At 44.1% G+C, this 23,670-nt stretch overlaps 1 protein-coding gene across 2 annotated transcripts in view; it reads right to left on the reverse strand.

Annotated features, from left to right (window-relative positions):
• The window catches only part of RMDN1 (regulator of microtubule dynamics 1), an 857,211-nt gene that overhangs the window by 247,308 nt on the left and 586,233 nt on the right, over positions 1–23,670 (reverse strand). For both annotated transcript variants that reach the window (XM_069621304.1, XM_069621303.1), the window contains exon 7: positions 8,401–8,431. In XM_069621304.1, coding sequence (XP_069477405.1) covers positions 8,401–8,431 — 31 coding nt within the window. The remainder of the gene's footprint in view (positions 1–8,400; positions 8,432–23,670) is intronic.

Genomic DNA, 23,670 nt, shown 5'->3' on the forward strand with positions numbered 1-23,670 from the left:
TGCTCTATTGGTGATCCTCCCCCCATGCTAGTGACGTCTATTTCTTACTGACCCCGCAATGCTTTGTGAATGCGCGGCGCACGCTGCCGCTTGTTTGTAACAACAAAAACAAGAGAATCAACCCCTACACTTCTCTCTCACCCTTCCACACGCACACATGCTGCTCCAGGAAATTGGGCAGCACCACACCACACCGCGATGCACACAATTACTGCCCAAAAAACACAACTACCATAAATTGAACCAACACACTATACTAACAACCACTACTTGTTCCAGGCCTACTACTCTATAAGAGACAACTACTTTTTATTTCCATATACCTCCTCCGTCACAGGGTTCCAACACCAGCCTGCACTCTCCTCGAAGCTGCACTCCGCTTCAAAGAGCAGAGAGAACTTTTCCTAAAATAGCTCCTGTTAAACCACTCCGAACACGTGTTTTTTCGGGGCTGGTCACTGCAGGTGGGCACAGCTCCTTCTGGAGAAGCGGCCTGGCAGCCTCCGCAGGTACGGTGGCTGCTGGAATCACGTCAGGGTCACCAATTGAAAGCAAGCCCCTGAACGCTCACACCAGAGAGAATGCCACCCGTTAGGGAAGAAAGGCCCAAGTCGAACTTGTAAGGATAACAAGTTCATTCTCATGCGCAGATGAGAGCAACAGCAAATTACTCTGCTGCATACAATAAACACCAGTGCAGCTGATTGGATGGACCCTATATAGGTACTGCCTTTCTCCATATTGGATGGCAGTTTATTGGTCCCAGCCCAGTATGTCCATCTTCCATCATGTGGGTGCTGCAGGGCTCATCTTCTTCTCACGTTGAAGGTCAGAAAACAAATGAATTATACTCCTACTAAACAGTTTTTTTATCACTCATACATTGCACTTGGCAGGCCTTAAGAAGTGCCCACAGAAGGTTCTGGGGCGCTCTAACCTTCACCCACACATTTCACTCACTCCCTCTGCGCCATCCGGCTCCAAGGTCTCTGCCCTCATTATGAACTATAATTTCTCCCTCCCAGCACCTCGCAATACAAATCACCCGATTGTCGCTTCAACGATTTACCCTTTCCATCGTCTTTGAACATTTCATTGGTGGTCAAAGGGCACCTGGTGTCATGGAATTTGGGGATCTTAGGGTTCAGTCAATTATATGTTTGTTTGTTTATTTATTTGTAATGCGCGTCGGACCCAAGGGTATCAGGCTGCAGAGAGCAACAAGAATATTTTAGGCTTGGTTACAGTACTGAACATTGATATACATATATATATATATATATATATATACATATACACATACAGAGGAGGTAATGCAAAGTACAAATACAAAAAGAATACGTATAACAACAATTTACAATATATACAGATGTGGATGGATCTCCAGGTCACAGGGTGGGAGAGGACCGATAGATAGGCAGGGTTGAGTTAGCAGTCGTTTTCCTTCATCCAGTGAATGTAGTTGTGTCTAAAGTGTAGGTACGTTTGGTCTACCCTTAAGGAAGGTGGAAGGGAATTCCAGTGTTGGGCAGCTTTCACCTCGAAGCTATTTCCTCCGGTTTTAGAGCGTTTGAATCTGGGCACTGTGAGGAGGGTTGAATTAGCTGTTCTAGTCGGTCGGTTGGGGTAATATCTCTTGAATCTGTCTATTAGGTAGCCAGGGGCAGAGTTATTGAGGCATTTGTGTGTAAGTGAGGCTACTTCAAGAGAGATCTTGTCTGTTGTGGTGAGCCAATTATTGGCTCTCCTAGTGTCAGAGATGTGTTCTTTTTTGGAGATAGTCAGTGCTGCTCTGAGAGCGTTATTTTGCAAAATCTGGATTTTGTTTGTAATGTATTTGTTGCGCCTAGGTATAGGGCATTGTAGTAATCCAATTTTGACAAAATGAAGGCTCTGGCCAGGGTGGTGCAACTATTGATAGAGAGGAAAGGTTCAGCCACTCTAATTAATTTGCAAGTATAGGCTGTAGCGGAGGCCATGGAGATGACCTGTTTGTTGAAGGAGAGGATCACGTCTAGGTAGAAGCCTAGAGTTTTGACTTCTTTGGCTACATTAATAATGTTTCCATCTATAATGAAGCTCAAGTAGTTAGGGCCGAGTTTGTTTATATTGAGGGTGGTGCCAAGGATGATGAGTTCAGTTGTGTCATCATTCAGGCATAGACCATGAGATGCCATCCATGCATGGATGATGAAGTACACTCTGTTCACCAAGGCCAAATCCTTGTCGTAATCTCCCGTCAGCGGTATGAGGTTCTGGATATCATCAGCATAGTTGGTGTAGGTGATGCCAAGACCATCGAGATCATCGAAAAGGGGCTTCGTGAAAATGTTGTACAGAGTGGGGGAAGCACATGATCCCTGGGGCACCCCGCATGTGATGGGAATAGGGTCAGCGGATGGCGAGGTCAAAAAGACACGATGGTCCTGTTGTTAAGGAAGAATGGAATCCAAACTATCACCTCTTGCGAAAAGTGGGCTGCTGAATCTAGGTGGTTGCAGAGTATTTTATGGTCTACTAAATCAAACGCCGCTGATAAGTCATGGAGTAGAAGTAGTGTAGCTTTCCCATTGTCTCTGAGAATGTTGATTTGTGCCTTGAGGTCAATCAGTGCTGTCTCAGTCCCATGTTGTGGTCTGAAGCCGGACTGACGGATGCCCAGGAGGTGGCTTTTTTCTAGGTATTGCTGTATTTGAAGGTAAGCTACCTTGTCTAATATTTTAAGCAGGAAGGGGACAGTGGTGATGGGTCTGTAGTTGGTGGGTATAGAGGGGTCCAGAGATTGCTTTTTTAGTAGGGGGGACTTTTTGAGATTACTGGGGATGATACCTGTAGAGAAGGAGGAGTTGATAAGCTTAGAAACGAAGGGTGAGAGGTCTCTGGCTGCGTCTTTGATGATTTGCGAACGGCAGGGATCACCTTGGCAATTGGATGGTTTAAGGGTGAGAATGACTTTTTTTACCTCTAGGGTAGATATTTTAGAGAAGCTGAAGCAGAGTGGGGGTTTAGGTGTAGGTTTTTGAGTAGGTGGGGTGATGTTGGCTGCAGGAGCGGTGTGGAGGAGGGTTTCTTTTTTGTTGGTTATCTTGACCTGCAAGCCTGCTACTTTATTGGAGAGGGCATTTTGGATGCTAGTACACCAGTGTTTGTCTTTCACACCCGTGTCTAGGACTCGGATGGGGGATTCCAGCTCTTTAAGAATGGTAAACAGTTCTTTTATACTGGAGTTTGCTTGCAAGATTCTCTGGTTGTAAGAGTCTTGCTCGGCAGTATGATTTCTTTCTTATAGCGGGCAGTAATTTTGTTGAGGTTAGTCTTGTTATTGTCTGAAGGAGATTGTCTCCATACCTGTTCACTTTTTCATGCTTCGAGTCTGAGTGATTTCAGGTGAGGGGAGTACCATGAGTTCAGATGTCTTTTAGGTTGACTTTTTCTAAGTTTCAGCGGGGCGATGGAGTCTAGTGCTGAGGCCATTATTTTATTGTATTCGTCTACGAGGGAGAGGGGGTCGGTAGATTCTGTGATGGAGTTCAAGGTCAGAAGAATGAGAGGGATGAGTTTTTCAGCTGTGATTCTTTTTTGTTTCTAATAGGGGTGGCTGGGGCTAGCGTGTTGTTGAGGGGGGGTCGGGGTTAAGGCCTCAAGGGAGAAGGTAAGAAGATGGTGGTCAGACCATGGCTGGGGGGAGATGGTAGTAATGGAGGCCGAGCAGTGGACACAGTGGGTACCTAGTCAGTATCCTAGTGAGCAGCAGAGAATTCAGTGAGTAAGCATTAGAGGTGCAGTTCCAGTGGACACAGTGGGTGGGATCAGTATCCTAGTGAGCAGCAGTGATGTAGAGAATTCAGTGAGCACAGGTGAGATTTAATTTCCTAGTTGGCAACAAGGTTATGGAGAGCATAGTGGGTAAGTTTGATTCATAGTAAACAGTAAAAGTTGCAGGGAACAGACAGGGGTGAAGATCAGGCGTGTGCCGATTTAGGCAAGAGCAGTGAGGGGTGCAAGGTGATTCTAGAGGGTGGTGGGCCTCGGTGTGAGTCGGGAGGTAGGATGCTGACAGAGGATCCTGAACGACGCGGGTTCAGTTTGCGGGGAGATGGGCAGTCATAGTCGTAAAGGTGCGCATGAGGAGTGCATTTCAGATGAATAGAGTCGACTTCCCAGACTAGCTGTAAGGTGCATAAGAAGGGTGTAGTTTTAAGGCATATACAAGTGAAGAAATAGGCAATGGATGCTTCACAATGTATGCATGGAATACCAGTCAGACAATGTGCACACTCAGCCTAGGTAATGCTGGTGACCAGACCTATGACATGGCCGTAGTAGTAAATCAGCCGGTGGCTCGCCAGTCGGATGGGCAGCGAGCAGTGTTACAGGATAACATTGGGTAGATGGTGAGTAGGCATGGCGATTCAATAAATCAACAAATATGGTATGGGCGAGGCCAATCTCCGCAGTGAGATAACATGCACACCAGGTGCCGGCCTCTGATCGCGGCCTTGTTGGGCTCATTCCTTTTGGGTGAAAGACAGATCTTTGCAACACTTTCACAAACAATGAATAAACAGTGGGGGTGCAAGCTGTCCTTACGGGAGCTCGGGCATGACTGGAGATTTCTGTAACCTTGTGGATTCCGGCCTAGTGCATGTAATTCCGCCTTTATCGTGCAAGCCTTTCTCTTCTACCTAGGATTATTAAATATCTAGGTGAAATAGCGATGCCACCTGCACCTTGGGCCACACCATATGATTATGCTATACTAATGATTTTAGGGTTTTTTCTGTACATTACTGATTTTAGTTTTGTATAGGAAGGGTGTTTTTTATAATGTTAGGTTGTACACTAGGGTTGTGAGATGTTTTAGATAGGTGCTACTTGATACACATGTGTTTAACTTGATACACATGTGTATTTATATTAGTTATGTGATGTGCGTTTATAACAAATGTATTGATTGAACCTGACTTTTCTTAATAAATGTGTATATTGCTTTCATAATAAATTAGACTCAGCACGTATTTGGTCCAGGGGCTGAGTTGTGGAAACATAGGGAGAGAGAGTGTTGAGTGACGCCGCTAGGAGACTTTGGTGTTTTTGTACTGTCCATTGGCTTTGGTGGGGCCATCTCCTGGTGTCAATAATTGTGCCTCTGGTCTCCTTTTGTATAAGTTTGCTATACTTGGTTACATTAACATAGGGTCCTGTTGGATGGGAAAGCCTCCCTTTTACTCTCCCCCATCTCCTCTGGCTCATCACAGTGCCTCACATGCATCTAGCCTTACTTTAAAGCTCCTAGCGGGGGTGGCGAGCTGCCTCCTTCCCAACAGATGTAACTAGAAATGGACGTGTTGAGCGTGGTTTCAGTTTTCAATTCCATGGGACTGACTGACACTCCCGGCCATATTTGCATGTAATAAAACCACTTGTGGAGTGACTTTTTATCGATCGCGTTGTGGGTTTACCCTACAGCATTTAGGCCAATGTTCACTTAAATTCATGTCAGAACTTTTCTTTTCCAGGATTTCCTTTTTTTAGGACTGATGACTTTTTTATTTCTTTCCTTCTGATTACTATTTTCTTCAGTTTAATTGCTCTGTAACTTTTACACAACCTGCGTTTTTCCACGTGCTCACGGTTCACTGAAACTTCCCCCAGCCCATCACCCCTTTAGTGTTAGCTCCTCGAATGGAGCAGCTCGTCATTTGATTTAGTCATTCAGAGATGGGTGAGGCATGGGGAATTAGGATTATCTGCTTCTGTCCTCAAACAAACCCATGAAACACTGATTGACCCCTTTAATATCATTGTTGTTCTTAACTATGTAAGATTGTGACTCTTATAGTTATTACAAAGGTCTCAATATTAGTGGCCTATATGATTTACTCCTTCCTAACTTTACTATGTTCACTGTAATTGCATGGGTAGTCGCTGCTGCACCTATATAATATGATTGGTCTTCTTTCTCCCTTGCAGTTTCTGGCTTTACATTTCCAATTTATAATGAGGCAATTCTTTTTCTCTCAGTTTGTGTTGAACAAGTTATTGTTTTGATAAACAGAGTGGAGTCACTGCCACAGGAGACCCAGGTCTCTGGAATTGTTAAGTGTATATCCACCACAGACTGTAGCTTCTACTCTGTCAGCTCTCTGCATGTTAGTAAACCTGTGGTAAGCAGGCGAGGAAAGGCAATGAAAGAGTTTGCCCGCCACATGAGGACCATGAGCATGCGTGGTGCCCGTCAGAAGGTACTTGGAACAGATAGCGCATTCACTCCTTGTGCGAATGCACAGAGGTACACGCACCACCCGCATTCATTCGGATACGCAAGTGCAATTACACAGTTGTCCAGGCCCATAGAGCACAGGTAGGCCTTTTAGTACAAATCCCCTGAAAGTTTTTGAAGGGTGTTTACAGCTTTGTGTTCTTCTACACTTTGCCAGTCAGGAGTCCAGGCAGGGCCAGCATATGCTGAGCTGTTGTTGGTAAGCACAGTTCCAGTATGAACAGCATTTACTTGTGCTGCTACAAAGCCTTGCTCATCCCTGTGACCTATTCCCACTGCTCCCAAATCTGAGGGGGTCAGATATAGGATAAACTGTAGACCCACATATCAGCTGTCTATATGTTTGCATGTTCGCATCTTGTTGAAAAAGGAACATACAAATTGTACCATTCAATAACTCAGCAGCTGCGCACTCTTCACTCGTCTGTGGTTTCATGAATGCTTGCTCTGCACGCCTGCTGGTAGTCTCATCTGGTAAGCACTGGTGTGGCCCCCACTGCCCTTCGGCACCCATTGGTTACTGGGGGCGACATTTGTTACACAATGTGTTGCAACTTGCAAACATGTTATGGGAATGGGAAGTTCAGGCTTGTGTACTCAGACAGGGGTCACCAATGAGCCGCGCTGAAGCAGCAGCAGTGCTAACTTCACTGCTTCCTCTCTGTCCTCTGCCTGCCTCCTTATGGGGCCTCGTTACAGAAATAGTATGCCAGTTCAAGTGCAATTGTCCATGGTATTAGTGTCAAAATATTATATCAATGCTTTTTTTTTGCATTAGGGCAATGTTTTCCCTAGTGCCAACACAAAAAGGTACATTGCCTTATTGCATAAAATGCATTGACATAATATGTTTTTTAGATTTGTGACAATCACTGTCCTAGCACTAATCTAGTTCAAAATTGCACTCACACTAGTGAAAAGTTTCTGTGATGAGGTCCCTGGTCCAAAAATACAGAAATGTTGCAACTGTGCAAGTACATAAAATGCTCTAGTGCAAGCCATGTATTCTTTCAATGCATTTTTGCACCAGGGAGAATTCCGGCCTTGGTGCTAGGAACAGGGCAAACATTGCACATTATAGCAACAGCATGCACAATTGTATTGTAAATCTGTATTAGCTACCCTATTTAGAAGTGAATGAAAAAAAGAGAAATAAGCCCATACTTTTGAATGGATGCCCTGCAGCATTCCTTGGTTGCAGAAACGATGCAAACCGTGCAGACTACTTTGCTTTTTTCACTGAACTGCACAATCACTGTGGTAGTTTCGAATACTCCAAAAAGGAAAGGATTTCAATCTGTTACAAGCATTGGCAATGACAACAGTTTTGGCATTTGTGTAGGCCTGGGAAGGCATTTTCCAGGCACTGCCGTAGTGGTATTAACTGGTCATCAATGGTAGCAGCTGCAAAATGGTACAAGTACCTGGGCATATAATAGCACTGCCTGAAACATCTTAATACTTCTACACAAGTCAAAACTGTTAGCATTGCCACTGTTGGTTTTTAACAGGACTTCCGTGATGGACCCCCATAGTGCTTACAAATCAAGTGGCTGAAAGTAGATCTGGTTAAGACATTTCTATTACACCTGTAGCACCTATACAGCTCCAATTAAGTCATTACCTTTCAGAAGACTGCTTTAAAAAACACTGGCAGGCTGTTCAAGGCCAAGGTTTGATTGTAAAGCTTCATAAACCTAGCTCAGAGAGATCCTAGGAGGGTGTAATTTGGGCATAGAAGGGCAGGAAGTGGGTGGGATTGGCCGTAGAGATTAACAGGGCCATGGGCAGTCAATGGGTGGGGAAATAACCAAACAACACCTACAACCTTTGTATCTCTGCTCATATGCCATTTCTCCCCTAGCTGTACTCTAATGCAATAGTTTCGGCTTATAAGTGCCACATTAGCCAAAAGGAAAAATGCAGAGGAACTTTTGCACATGAGACAACATCTCAAAATGGAAAGAAAAGTTGAAAAAGGTGTTTTCTGATCCAATAAATGGAGTTTTGTATGTCTTAAAATTAATGCAGAAAACGGTAACAGCTGATAAGGTACACGCATGGAAAGGGCTTTGCTCTCAACATGAAAGTTAAACATGGATGTTTAAATACTGTACCTTCTTCAACCTTCTGAAAGAGTTTTAAAGCCTGAAAAATAAACATCAACACACTCAATTAACAGCACGTTTGATAGGTTTATCCTTTCATCCTATCCGCTAATACAAGAATGCCATATTAGAGCATAGAGCACAGACATAGATTGTATGGTAATGCATTTCTTTACAAAGGCAACTTAGGACATGTCGAAACTTAAACTTCCCACAACAATCACAGTCATTTCATACACCAACTCAGGAAGAGTATAGAAAGCACATCTTTTTTTACATTAGCAACTTGGGCAGTTCATTAAAAAACGTGGGTTTACAGAAAAAAGAAAGAACCCGTGATTCATGGTAATGTTATCTATGCACCACGCTGTTTTTAGAAGATTCTGAGCCCCCCAACCATAAACCCATGCGGTCCAAAACAAGAGGCGCTCTGTCCATGGAAAACAAGCTCTATCCCTTTGAAGGACAAGTCCAGTATATCTTAAACTGTGGGCTACTCCGTCTCATAGACATCATGCATTCAGAGCGCCAAGCTACTGGACACAGCCCCAATGTAAGGGCCCTTTAACACTTATGAAAGCAGAAGGACGCATGGGGTATAGAGATGAAAGGGGAAAGAAGACGTGGTGTATCAGATAATTTACAGGTTCCATGGCTCGCCGGACTAGCAACAACTGCCTTTAACGGTACAGTAGATGGAAGGCGTGCCGTGAGATAGACAGACCTCAAATGATGCACTGCCTTTACAAAAGGCCTGCAATAGAAGCTAATACTAACATTGCAAGCTCGCTGAATAAATGAATAGTCAACAAGGACTTGGCTAGACAGCAACTGTGTTGACTCATTAAAGTAACGAACTGAAAACTATGTCTCCACTCAATATAATATTGCTTTGCTATGCCTGACCTATGACCTTTGTTACAATAAGGCAATGTTTGGTATATTTGACAATTAAGAGACTATTAAACAAGATGGACTTCGACATTGGTCCGTACCCTGAACTGTGCATTATATTCTAAATATAGCGAACACGCTTAAACCTCACTGTGCTATTACTGCTCCAGAATGTATCTAACCCACATGATGGTCATTGAGATGTTATTGACTATAGTTTTGAAGATATCATTGAAATGATCATTAGCACTGGAAGAGGAGGAGGGGTGCGGAGTGCCAAGTTAGGTTGCTTGGAGCAGATAGAAGACACATTGGTAGGCCAGGTTTTTGGCTGCCCTGACTCCCTACCCATGATCATCTCATTTTGCCCTCCCTCCCCCCATAAACTTAAAATTAAAAATGTAAACTTGCCTGTCTCCTCTTCTGCCTGTCCTGCCCTTTCCATGATGATTCCTGCGAGCACCAGCTGTTATGGAAAACGAAAAGGGGCTCTTCTAAGAGGTCCCTTCCAGATTTCCATGGTGGCCACCTTGTCTTTTTTTTGTTTTAGAGAAGTAATTTGGCCCATGGACATTTTCCCAGATTGCTAACGGTAATAACGCTATGGACATAGACAAATACTGCCTGAACATCAACCTACCTAGTCTCAAAACTCACAGGCTTAAGTGGGATGTGCTTGTGTATGGGCGCGTTATAAATTCCATATCATATCATATCATACTCTAGGAGCTCTGCCATTGTGATGCTCGAGAGTAAAATACCATGGGAAAAGAAAACCAGTAACAGGCCACCTCTTGCAATGCCCCAGCATACTGGAACACACCATGTATGTCACAATCAGGAACTCTCCAACGTTCCTGCAGTTCAGGAAGAAATTTAAGACGTTGATATTCTGGGAATCCTTAGAAGTTACTTAGGACCTGCTAGTCTGAGGTTTATACCAGCCGTGTAGTGTGGGATATCTGACCTACTATAACCTGTAACCTTCCCCTCCACTGACCTCTGTTAACACCAAATTGCTTGGCAGCTGTCCATTGCTTCCTGGCTAGGTTTGCACTATATAAACTGAAATATAAACTTGGCTACTAAGTGGTGGGCCGTATTTGGTGCGTAACGACCCAACATCCTCTTAAATGGGCCTGGCTTTGCTCATACCTGTCAATTCGGGTGGTAGACACTGCATTTACCACATGCAACCTGAAAGATGAAAAAAATGGTGGCAGCCTGTGTGAGTTTCCTCATAGCTGCAGTTCCTTGAGGTATGCTGAAAGTAATGGAAATATTGCACACTTTAAAATTGGTAATGTTAATATCTATGTTAAAGCTGAAAAGAAAGTAGGAATAATCTGTTCACCAAACAAACAGTGCGATTTTTTAAAAGCCTAAAAAACTGCAGAGCATATTGCAGCAATGATAACCTTTTCAGGCTAGCTTCATAAAAAAGATGTCATAAGTAATGTCATCAACGTGCTAATGAACTGCACAACAGGGCGGCTCAGATTTCAGGTGGTGTAGCTTCCAATACTTCCCAAATATCTTACAATAAATATATATATGTTATAGGGTGGCAATAGCCGCCCTTATGTTAAAGGCGAATTAGACTCCCATAGGAGCCTCAAAAATTCTATTGTTAATAACTTTTGATTTGAGTAACAGATTTGTTCAACATTTTGAAAGTGATTAGGGACACGCGGCACCCCAGACTGCATAGTTTGGTAAAGATTTGTTAAAAAATAAAAAAGTTATTAAGAAGACAATACTTTTTCCAAAGTTGCAGTCTACTTCCCATTCATTTTCCAATTGACAAACAAGGTCAATTTTTGCCAAACCGCACAGCCAAAACCACTGGATGAATTTGGACCAGGTCCAAAACAACTTGGGCACAAAGCGTTTAAAAGAGGCCTTTTTGTGGTTTGGAGTTATTCCGTGCAAGTCGTTTTGATAATATTTGACGCCGTTGTTCCTGGCGGGGGGGCGTGGCAGCCCCTCAGCCAATTAGGAGGCTCGAAGCTCCTGCTTTACCAAGGGACTTCAGAGCTAATAACGGTACCGTAATTTACGGTACCATTATTAGCATCCTACCCATTCCCATTGAGCCCTATGGGGGCTGAATGGGAATGGCGATTGACATTTTCAATGGGGACTTACCGGTCCCGCAAAGGTCGGACTAGACCGGTAAGTCCCCATTGAACGAGGGTGGACACGGTACCGGTAACGGTGCTAGTCATGGCGCTAAAAGCGCCATGACTAGCACCAACATCGGAATGAGGCCCATTGTTCCCTGCCGGGAATTGAGGTATGTGTTTTTTTTGGTTTTTTTCCTCCGCCCTCCCCACCCTCCCAACCCCACTTACCTTCTGAATTCTCCTTTTTTGGGAGCGAATGCGCCGGGAACACTTCTGTTCCCAGGAGGTCTGCTCCCGAAAGGCCGCCATGGAAGGGGAAAACAGACTCCATTTTCAACACTGAGTCAGATAAGTACAAATGGAAAATGTACCCACCATGTGTGTTATCGAGTAAGGATGTTTAGTAGATCATACACATGTGTTATATATTTGGCGTTTTATACACCAGGTATATGTAGGTGTGATTATTCTGTGATTATTGGGGAAACTAGGTAAGAGTAGGTGTAGCCATCACTCAAGGAGAGCTGATGTTTTTGTGTCTAGTTGTTGAGCAGTGTTGTGGTTGGGTGAAGTTTTGTAGCACCAGTGGTATTGTTGTTGTATTTATGCGGTTGGGTAGCTCCTATGGTAAGGTTTAGTTGTAGTGGTGCAGTTGTGTAGCACTTGTGGTGATGTTGTAGTATTTGTACAGTTGTGTGCACCTGTAGTAGAGGAGGAGTTTGTGCAGCAGAGATTTGTAGGTGCATGTTAGTAGTTCTCAGAGAGCATTGTTACACCAGTTATGAGTAGATGTCATGAATATAACTTCTAGTCGGTGGCCAAGCGAACCACTCGTTAGGTCAAGGTGGTCCCAGGGTGAAGTTTGGAGTTGAACACCAGGGACGAGTAGGTGTTGTAGGAATTAATGTCAGGGAGTGGATATTAGCTCACTGTTGTGGAGGAAGTTTTGTAGCAGTTGATCTCAGGGAGTAGACATTAGGTCACTCTTGTGCAGGAAGCTTTGTTGTAGTTTGTGTCAGGGAGTGGACACTAGTGCACTGTTGTGCAGTTGTGTAGGACGATTTGAAGTTGATAATGTCATGGAGCAGATGTTATTGCACTGTTGCGCAATCAGTTTGTAGTGGAGTGGTAGTTTTGTGCTTCTAGGAGACAGTCAGTGTCTCAGGGTAGGCACTAGTGCACTGTGGTGCAGGTGGGCTATAAGTGGAGTATTGAAGCATATATAAATGTACTCCTTGGGCCTGAGTGGTTGTGTGTATTGTTAGGGTGGTTTCTTCTTTAGGAAGGGATGTGTGTGGGATCTGGCCTGTCTGTATGTTGATTGAATGCATCTGTGTGCCAGCTGTTTCTCGAAAGCTAGATAGAATGTGGAATGTAGTGTGTTGGAGGTTCCAGGGAGGACCGTTGGTGCAGACTTGGAGATGGAAACCAGAATGGGAAGGATGCCCAGCCCTATCTCTCCTCTGTAATCTTCTTCCTGAGATCTAAGAAATAAAGTACATTTGCTGTTTGTCCTTACCTGACTCAGTGTTGTTCCTTGCTGCTGGCTGGCTGTCCAGATGTTCCTGGATGGTTCAAAAACCCACAGCATCCGCATTTCTTTTTAAAACGTGCTAATGTCAGTCCTTGAAAGTATTGCACTTAGAAACCATTATTTTGCCGTTTGTTGAATTGCATTCTGGCATTTGAAGTTTCCCAGCCAAGATGTTGGGAATAATGCCACAAATGTACACTTTTTGCCTATCATACTTCTATAATGATTTATATATTTAAGTGACAATATGGTATGAGTACTTCTCAAGTTATCTTTACAAAGCAGAGTATTGGTGAAAGCCAGACATATGGGTGAGAAGGGGAAATGAGACGGCAAATAAGTCCTGAGCATTTGCCCAAGATGTGACAAGAGAGTTTGCAATCCTGGACACTGGTGCAGTTATTTGCCCCTGTTTGTGGCTGATTTTCACGGCACCAGTAAAGGGCACATGTGGGTGGACAGCGTAACTTTTTTTCAGAGGACGGACGTAGCTCCTTTTATTCAGAGGGCGGATGCAGCTCCTTGGGTTTTTTTTAGATTGGCAAGCTTGCTCAAGTATTTGGCTACCAGGATTTTACTCATGTTGTCATGATCCCAGTGCAGACGCTTACCCACAAGTCCAAAAGCACTTGTTTGAAATGGGATTTCCTTTTAAAACCAGGGAATATTTCATGACACATTGCTGGTTTTAAAAGGTGAGCACCTTTTATACTTTGCAAGCATATTTATTGGACCATTTTCTCTCTCAGGTTATTTTTATGGTGTTCATGACTTTTTTGAAAAGTCCAATGCTATTTTGTCTTGTGCACTTTCTTGAACTACATTTGTATATTTCACTTACTGTGCGTACATTCATGGGTGCCAGCTTTTGATTTTCGCAAAAGTGTCCTGCGCATTTGTTATTCTCTCAGCCAGTCATTTTTGTACCGTTTCCACGGTGCTTTAATGCGGTTAGTTGGGGTTGTGCGATGTATCACAACAGTCACCAGGAGACCAGCCATTAAACAAGGGGCGTGTATCATGCTGCTTAACCAAAGTCTGTGGTCCATGGCAAATAATTAAATCTCATTGCGCATTGCCTAAAAAGATTGTAAGTTCGCAAAGCCTGCAATCTTTTATACATAACAATACCACTGTCAAAACAGGTGAAAATCAGTTTGTGATTGATGAACGTCTCTCTGTGATGGGTTGCAAGTGTTTACGTTTCTACAAATGTGATATTAGCATTTTAGACTAGTTCATATCAATGAGTACATTGTTTAAAACAGCTACACATGAATCATATCACTACGTGTGAAGCTTTCCTTTGTTTTAGGTTTGTAAAAGATATCTGAATTTTAAATAGTACACTGCTTAGAATGTTCCTGTTTGAGCAATATGTATCTAAGACATGCTCACTATAATATAATCTGTATATTTACAAATAAATTAGTAGGAATAAATAGAAAACAACACACGTTAAACCCTAATTATGCATGACGTTTTAAAATAAACATACCTAAATACTCAATTGTGTTGTTATAAGAAAACTGTGTACATGTATTATTTTCTAAATGACACGAGAAGTGCTTTTAAAACAGGGAACAACTAAGTATTAGGATATATATATATATATATATATATATATAGTTATGTTTAGTTTATTGCAAACTTTTCATACTATACATTTTCTTCCAGTTCATCTAAAACATCAAAATTAAAACTGACCACCAATACTATCCAGTTCAAACCAAACCAATTCACTCCTTACTACAAAGTCAACACTTGAAAATGGCATTCCCGCAAAAATCAAATAAACGTTATCCCTACTTAAAAACATACCCACCAATCTTCTATTGTCACAGTTTCCATGGTCTTACTAATATCGGCCAAAAATGTAGTTTGCCGCGATATAACAGCTGTGCATTCTAAGAGGAGGTGCTTCCCAGATTCTATCATCGCCTGCTTGGTGCAAAATCTGCAGTACATCTCAGAGCTGGAAATTTGCCCACATATACTTAATTAAAACCTCTCTTGTCGGTAATATATTTAGGTGTAAGCGCATAAACCACACAGGAGAATGTGGACAGGTATAAGGGGATTTGACCAATGGATCTCCTTTCATAGGACAAGTCAAAGGATAGTTTGTACGTACTCCGTTTGTTTTGAGTATTGATCCAGTCTTGTGTACGTATCTTACTTTTGACCTTGTCAGGGTTAGTCACTAGGGTCTTCTCCGATAAATCATGAGAAAAAACCAACTGAGGCATCACTCCTTCCATTTACCCACAAGCCTCTCACTTCTCTGCTTATGTCTATTCAGCAGAAGCTCGAACGGAGGAAGGTAATCTAGCATTACACATTTGAGATACAATGCTAGAGATTTCCACAGGACAATGGAGTGGCGAGATTGCAAACCCAGTTCATAGCTAATTGATGCTATAGGGAGGATTGTAGGGAGATGGAGTACTTGCTTTCCAAAAGTCACCTTCCAGGAGATCGCAAAATTGCCATGAAAAATTCAAGGCTGCTTCCGCGCCGTAAGTTAGAATAGGCATCACCTTTTGCTTGTAGAAGGTCACGTTTGGACACATTGTGAACATGCCGTACCTCCCCTTCAACATAATCAAGGCTAATGAAGCCAGGGTTTTGACTTTAGATCTAAAGGCTGCCCTCCACCCAATCTTGTTGATGTTATTATTAATAGAGACCCCCAATTAGGGGAACAAATAAACTCTGTCCAATTTCTGCTTGCCCAAGTCCCATGTACCTTTTGAGATTTTGCTACCTTGGGACTTGGCTAACAACATGATTTTTGTTTTCTTCATGTTGACTCTCAAGCCATTCTCCTCCATATAGCCCTTGATAATCTTTAGTCTCTTCTGTAATCCTATTGCTCTCTGATCCATCATAACTAGGTTATCGGCATATAGGATCCAGGGGACTGAGATGCCATGTATTTTTAGAGGAAAGGCTTTTGCCAATTTCTGATTATCTCCCATGTCAGACAGATGCATGTTAAACAGATCTGGGGCCAGTGGACACCCTTGCTTTAATCCCCTAAAAGTTTGAATTTTCTCAGAGAACACTCCATCCTTAGATAATCTCACCTGGAATGATGTTGAAGTGTATAAAGCTTTTATTGCGTCAATCAGGTCATGCAGGCATCCCCAGGGAAGCATCTTTCACCACAGCCTCCCTCTCCCTGCTCACTCTGTCAAAGGCATTTTCCAAGTCAATAAAGGCCATATATATTTTGCTCTTTGATCTAATGGCTTTTAGTTTCAGCAGGCTTAACAGGAAGAGGTTGAGGTTGTACCCACTCTCTTTACAAAGTCCATCTGTCTGGGATCAAATCGGCCTGATTCGTTCGACCATGACACACTACGGAGCAGCAACAGTGTTGCAAAAATGTTGCCAAAGATGTCCAGCAGTGCAATTGGATGAAAGTTGATCACCCCCGTCCCCTTTTTTAAATACAGGTAGTATTAGGATATATTTGAAGACTTTTCATACATGGGTATTCAAAAAAAGGGATTATTACTCTAAATTTATATATGTATAGAAAAGAATTTAATTTTAAAATTGAACAGTTGCTTGAAAACAGGTACATAGATGTTTATTCCTTTCTGTGTGTCTTTTGTAAGTGATTAACATGTTAAAATTGAAATCAAACACAAACTGTACAAAGTAAAAGTAATCTGTAAATAGCATCCAATTTTGTAATATATTGACTAGTGTGTATGCCATAGATGATGTTATTAGTGATGTCACTAATGATGTAATCTGTGATGTCATCATTGTGGTCATAGGCTGCGCAACCGGGGGCGTGACATTAAGGTGGCTTTAGCTGAATTTCAGGGGTTTTGTTGCGTTAAGTTCTCACCTTAACATCCCTGCAACTAAAGATTTTTCCTTATATATATATATATATATATATATATATATATATATATATATATATATATATATATATATATATATATATATGTCAAAAGAAAGAAAAAGTGAAAGCAAGTTACAGCTTTCTGGACGGCACTCTCCTCAATAATAAAAATCACCGGGATACGACAAAAAGGATCTCCATCAAACGTCCTTTATTGGCAGATATAGTGGACAAGTTGCTCAGGAGAGAACAAAACAACAACGCGTTTCACCCTTACGGGCTTCGTCAGATATATAAATATGTATACATATATGACATGCATTACTTACCGTAAAAGCATTTCTGATGATTGTATCTGCTTAGATTCACATGCTGTGCATATAGTCTGACATCCAGTGGTAACCGCAGAGTATTACATCTTGTCTTTCGACAGTCGAAAGGGGACGCCGACATGGACGTGCCTGTAACACTATCCCTAACATGATGTGTAGTGTACCCCAAATCCCTCATACGTCGAGGTCCCTCTGATTGTATTTCTTCTGCCGTGAGGGAGCCTTACGACTATTGTGAGTGAGTACAGAAAAGAGAGAAAGGTAGTGAGACGTCTATGTTCCTTCCATCCGAGCAGGGAGGAAGGGTGGACGCATGTGAATCTAAGCAGACACAATCATCAGAAATGCTTTTACGGTAAGTAATGCATGTCTTCTGATGCTTGTTAATCTGCTTGGAATCACATGCTGTGCATAGACTAGCGAGCAGTACCCATAGTTGGAGGTGGGTTGTGAGAAGGAACAGTAGTGAAAAGATGTCTTAGTACTGCTTGTCCCACCTGAAATTCAGACCTAGAAGGATTGTCTAGGCAATAGTGTTTTGTAAAGGTGTGTACAGAACTCCAGGTTGCCGCTTTGCAAATGGACTCTAGAGGAACATTTGCAATGAATGCTATGGAAGCCACCGTGCCTCAAATAGAGTGTGCTCTAGGCTTGAAGGGCAGTTCTTTCTTAGCAAGAGTGTAACAGAGTGTGATGTATTTGACAAGCCACCTTCAGATAGTAGCTTTGGAGACAGGGTCTCCTTCTCTACCTGCTGCCACTGAAATGAAAAACTGATTAGTCTTTCTTAGTGGTCGAGTTCTTTCCATGTAAAACATGACTGCTCTGCGTACATCCATTGTGTGCAGGCTTCTTTCTGCCATGCTTGAGGGGTTCTGGAAGAACGTTGGTAGTTCTATGGACTGGTTCACATGGAACTTTGAAATGAATTTAGGTGCAAACCTAGGGTGAGTACGCAGAACCACCTTATCTCTGTGAACCCTAGCAAAGGGGTCTAGAACTGAAAGGGCCTGTAGTTCGCTGACTCTTCTTATGGAAGTAATGCCTATCAAAAAGGCAGTCTTGTAGGTGAGATCCTTGAGACTTGCTTTATGCATGGGCTCGAACGGAGATCCTATAAGTCTCGTCAACACCACATTTAGGTCCCATCCGGGAGCCGGGTTAGAAATGGGAGGGTGAATTCTCTTTACTCCCTCAATGAAAGCCTTAATAACTGGTATCTTCCACCACAACACCCTGTGTTGTGATGTAGTGTAGGCTGAAAGAGCAGCTAAGTGAAATTTAAGAGAGTTAAAAACTAGGCCACAGTCTAGTAAATGAGTCAGGTACAAAACGATATGGGTAGAAGATCAGTCAATGGGGTTGATGCTCTTAGAATTGCACCAGAGAACAAACCGCTTCCACTTAACGGGAATAGCAATACAGTGTATTAGGTTTCCTTGCCTGCCTGAGTATGTCCATACATCTCTGAGGGAGTTGCAGGTGCCCGAACTCTATGACCTCAGGTGCCAGGCTGCTAAATTCACTGTCTGTGGGCGTGGGTGGAGTGTCTCCCCCTTGTCCTGGGACAACATGTTGTACGGGCAAGGCAGTTTCATTGGAGGGGATAGGAACATCGCCATCCGATGAGCAAACCAAGGTTGGCGGGCCCACATAGGGGCCACCAATATCATGGTGACTGGTTCCTGGTGCATCTTGTGTACTATCTTGTTGAGTAGGGGATTTGGGAGAAAAGCATGAACAAATTTCCCTGACCATGTGATCCAGAGTCCGTTCCCCATGGAACGGTTCTCGGGATACCTGGAGGCGTAATCTTGGCACTGAGCGTTCTCCAGAGTTGCGAACAAGTCGATCTCTGGGAAGCGGCATTCTGCGTACATGTTGGAGACGATGGGGGTCATTACGAGTTTGGAGGCAGCCATGGTGCTATTAGTGCCATGGCTGCCTCCAAACTCGTGTTCGGGTTCCGGTTCCTTGAATGGGGACTTACCGGGTCATTCCAACCTTGGAAGACCCTGTAAGTCCCCATTCAAAATACCCATACCCATTCCCATTCGAGCACCCATAGGGCACAATGGGAATGGGGAGGGAGCTAATAACGGGCACATTAATATAACAGGCCCGTTATTAGCTCCCTGGTCCCTTAGCGGCTCCCAATAAGGACGGCTGGTTTTACCAGCCGTCCTTAATGGGAGCCGCTAAGGGACCACATAATGCGGTGGTAAGGGGTCAACTGCACCGGCATCCTTACCGGCGCCATTAACCCCTTACCGCCAGCCTCGTAATGAGGCCCGATGTCTTCGTGTAATCGCCATTCGTACTCCATGGGTAGTGGGAAATCTCTGCTAAGTACGTCTCCCAGAAGATTGAGTTCCACTGGAACATGTTTTGACAACAGGAACATGTTGTGTTTGAGAGCCCACTTCCAAATGTTCAGGGAGAGCTTGGACAGCCCTGGAGAGTGAGTGCCCCCTTGTTTGTTCAGCTAATACATGGCCGTGGTGCTTTCTGTAAGAATCGGGACGTCCGTCTTTCCTTGCAGTTGTGTCTGAAAGGCTTTCAGAGCTTTGAATACTGCTAACAGCTCCTACAGATTTATGTGGTTGGATACTACATCCGATGACCAGACTATGTGCGCTGTTTGATGAAGCAGGTGAGCTCCCCACCCTGTGAGAGATGCGTCTGTAGTGAGAGTGGCATCTATTGCAGGGGTGGTGAAGGACTTTCCTTTCAAGAGGTTTTCTTCGTCCACCACTGCAGGGAGAGAATGAGGGCTGGTAAGACAACCACTAGATCATCCCATTGTCCGCTGGCCTGACAACACTGGCTGTTGAGCCACTCTTGAATTGGACGCATGCGCAAGCGCGCATGAGGAAACAAATAAATGCATGACGCCAGCATCTCTAACAGTCGCATAGCCTTGCATACCATCACCTCTCGACTGGCTACATATTGAGGGATTTGAAACAGCATGTTTTGGACCCTCTCGCTGGAGAGGAAGACGAGGCTGTCCCTTGTTCGAATTAGAGCCCCTAGGAACTGTTTGACTTGACTGGGGTCTAAGCTGGATTTCTTCTAGTTTATGGAGAATCCCAGGTTGAATAAGAGGTCTATTGTCTTTTGGGTATTTGACAGGCATGATCTGTAGGAATCCCCTGTTATGTGCCAGTCGTCGAGGTATGGATAAATTGAATGGATAATGTGCGCAGGTGTGCTGCTGCCATTGCCAAAACCTTTGTAAATACCCTTGGTGCCGAGGCAATGCTAAAGGGTAGTACCTTGAACTGATAGTGTTTGTCTTCTATCATGAATCAGAGGTATTTTCTGTGGGCTGGCAACATTGAAATATGAAAGTATGCATCTTTCATGTCCAATGTTGCCATGTAATCCCCCTGTATGTGCTGCAAAGTGACCATACAAAACCTTTGAGGTTTGACATATTTGTTCGCTGGGCGCAGATCTAGCACAGGGCGCATGGTGAGATCATTTTTGGGTACAAGCAAGTACACTGAATAAATACCCTTGTTTACCTGTAGAAGAGGTACGACTTCTATGACGCCCTTTTCCTGCAGGGTCTGGACCCCTTGTAGCAGGATGCGTAGATGTTCTGGAGCAGGCGCCTTGCTTGTGGAGGTCTGAACTGGGGGTCCGGCAGAATTCTATGCAGTACCCGTGGGCGAAGGTCTTGAGTACCCACTGGTCTGATGTTATCCCCTCCCATGCTTGAAGAAATTATGTTAGCCGGCCCCTGACCAGTGAGGTATGTGAGGGGACCCGGATCTGGTGGTCATTTCTGGACTGAGGCCGGGGAGCCTCTAGGGGTGGAATTCCGGCCTCTTCCCTTTCCACGTCGTTGACCTCTAGGGGGATACAGGGTGTTGAAGCCAGTTCCTAGTGGCGAGGACCAGATATTTCATGAGCCATATTGGTTCTGAGGGAAACCGTTGGCCATGAAACCCCCGCTCTCTTCCTGGTTCTAGTTACCACCAGTGAGTCTGGAGTAACAGGTCCCCTGATTTAAAGGGGATCAGAAGGGGAAGGGCGAAATAGCTTTTCCACCCTAGGATTGTCCGCTCTCTTAAGGGCGGATGTCAATAATGAAGGAGCCAATCTTTTCTTGACTGAATTTAAGAAAGGAATTGCCTGGCTGCCTGATGGCTTTTCTTTTAAAATGTCCTCGACAAAATCAGCCTCTGTTACAGCTTACTGGGCAGCAATGTGGAAATGTTCAGCTGCACTTCTCAATATGACGTTAAACGCCATTTGGTCCTCACCTGGGGAGGCCTGTCGAGCGGGTGTGGTAGGGGGGAATCCATGCATAGGGCATCAGGTTCCGGTATTGGATTAGGTGAAGCCCAAGGTTGAGGGTCGATCGGGTCTTGGTTGTCATCCCAACCCTCCGTGGGGTCAATGTGCACATCCTCAGGATCCCCAAAAGGGTATTCATCCTGATTGTATTGCAAGGACCTCATCTTCAGTGATTTCATAAGTATATTCTTCTTCTTGCGAAGGATCAAAGACTTTTAGAAATGTTGCAACAGGGGGAACAAGATTCTCCTCACGAGGTCTTTTGGGTGTGGATTTCTCTGAGAGTTCCACAAACCTCTCTAACCTATTTATGCAACCCTCAAATGTCTCCCTTATCCAAACTGAAGAACCAGAGGAGTCTAGGGGTGGGAAAGGTTCCTCTAATGGATCTTCTGCTGCAGAAAGTCGAGATTTCTCCTTCAACGTCGAAGAAATTCCCCCAGGGCCTTCCGGAAAGTCCTTTAGAGGGACCGATGGTTGAGGTGTGTTTTTTGACCTATCCCTAGGCCTCTCTGCAGGTTCTGATGAATCCTTAGGCCTATCTTTATGTTTCGACGAATCCCTTGGACCTTTCCTTCTGATTAGCTGCCGAAACGATCCTAGCAATGCTTTCGGCAATGTCTTCAGTCGCAGGAAGGTGCATGGGCTGGGCCTGCGGTTGCACAGGTGTTTTCGGCAGAACCGGGGCCTTCTCTACTGCTGACGCTTTCTTCCGATGCATCTCGATGGTGGTTTGAATATTGGTGGAAGCGCCCTTCGATTTAGAATACCCGGTCGCAGGTCGCACCTGCGGTTGCAGGGATGGCTGGCGATCCTGACGACCGGCGGGCACTGCCAAAGTATCCGATGTGCCCGTTGGCGCTATAGGACACTTCGACTGTTTCATCGAAGACTTACCAGGGGTTGTATCCTCGGTGTGGGGAGAGTGTACGTCCTTGTTGCCGGGGTGTACAGTCCCCATAGCAGGACTCGCCTCTTATCTGGCGGGGCCGGTAACGAACGACACGAAGCGGGACGCTCTGCCGAGAGGTCAATGGCCTCCGATTCGGATCCCTGTTCGTCACTAAGCCCCTCGTCGCAATCGGCGGTTGTGGCTGCGGAAGAACTACTCTTGGCCTGCGACATTCCATAGGCTGCCCACTGCTTAACACAGCGCTCCTTGAGTGTCTTCGGAAGCAGGAGATTACAAGCCGCACAAACTGTCTCGTTGTGATTATGGGGTAAACACCTATTACACTTAAGGTATTTGTCTCTCCACAGGAATTTGGCCTTGCAAGAAAGACAAAACCTAAATGGAGTCCTCTCCATAGTTGAGTAAAAACACAGTGACAAAGAGACCAAGGGAACAAAGAGAGAGGGAAGTGAAAGGTATTCTTAAAAAAGGAAATGTCCACCCCGACCCCACTCTCCCTACTGTGTAGGCCATCTAGAGGGCCCGGCCACGTGGTCGGCAGCGCCGACCGATTACTTTTCATCGAAGGTCTGTGGAGCAGGCTTCGGCGTAGATCAGGAAACAGCCGTCGAAGGAAAGGACGGCAGATGATATACAATATATATCTATATAATATCCAACCAAAGGTCGAAAAGGATAACAATAGCAATGTCTCTGGAAGAGCTCTGCATAAGGCGACCAGTATACTGGGTGGAAAAAAACAATCTGAGGGACCTTGGCGCGTGAGGGATTTTGGGTACACTACACGTTATGTTATGGATAGTGTTACAGGTACGTCCATGTCAAAGTCCCCTTTCTATTCTCGAAAGACAAGATGCAATACTCTGTGCTTACCACTGGATGTCAGACTATATGCACAGCATGTGATTCTAAGCAAATTAACAAGCATCAGAAATATATACACAGTGACCAAAAAGTTACTGCTTCATCGGCCGTGAAGGCAGGCAGGTGCACAATAGGCAATCCATCGCTTTGAAAGTATGTGGCGGGAAGAACGGGCCAGGACTTACACAATTACCAGTACGTTTTATTAACTCATGCTGCAACGCAAACTGACTTTTCACTGCCTCCACAGCTTAATCATGGTTTCAAGGGTGTGATAGACATTGCAAAAAGACAACTTTCATACTTTTTTCCTCTACTTCTTTTTCTAAACATAGGAATAGGACAGAAATCCTATTTTCAAACAATTGCCTTTGAAAAACATAAATATAATGTGTGCATGTATGAGGCTGTATTCAATAGTGACTAGTGCAAAAGTGCAGTTA

This window comes from Ambystoma mexicanum, chromosome 5q, assembly GCF_040938575.1.
Source record: "Ambystoma mexicanum isolate Mex_15411 chromosome 5q, UKY_AmexF1_1, whole genome shotgun sequence".
Lineage (NCBI taxonomy): Eukaryota > Metazoa > Chordata > Amphibia > Caudata > Ambystomatidae > Ambystoma > Ambystoma mexicanum.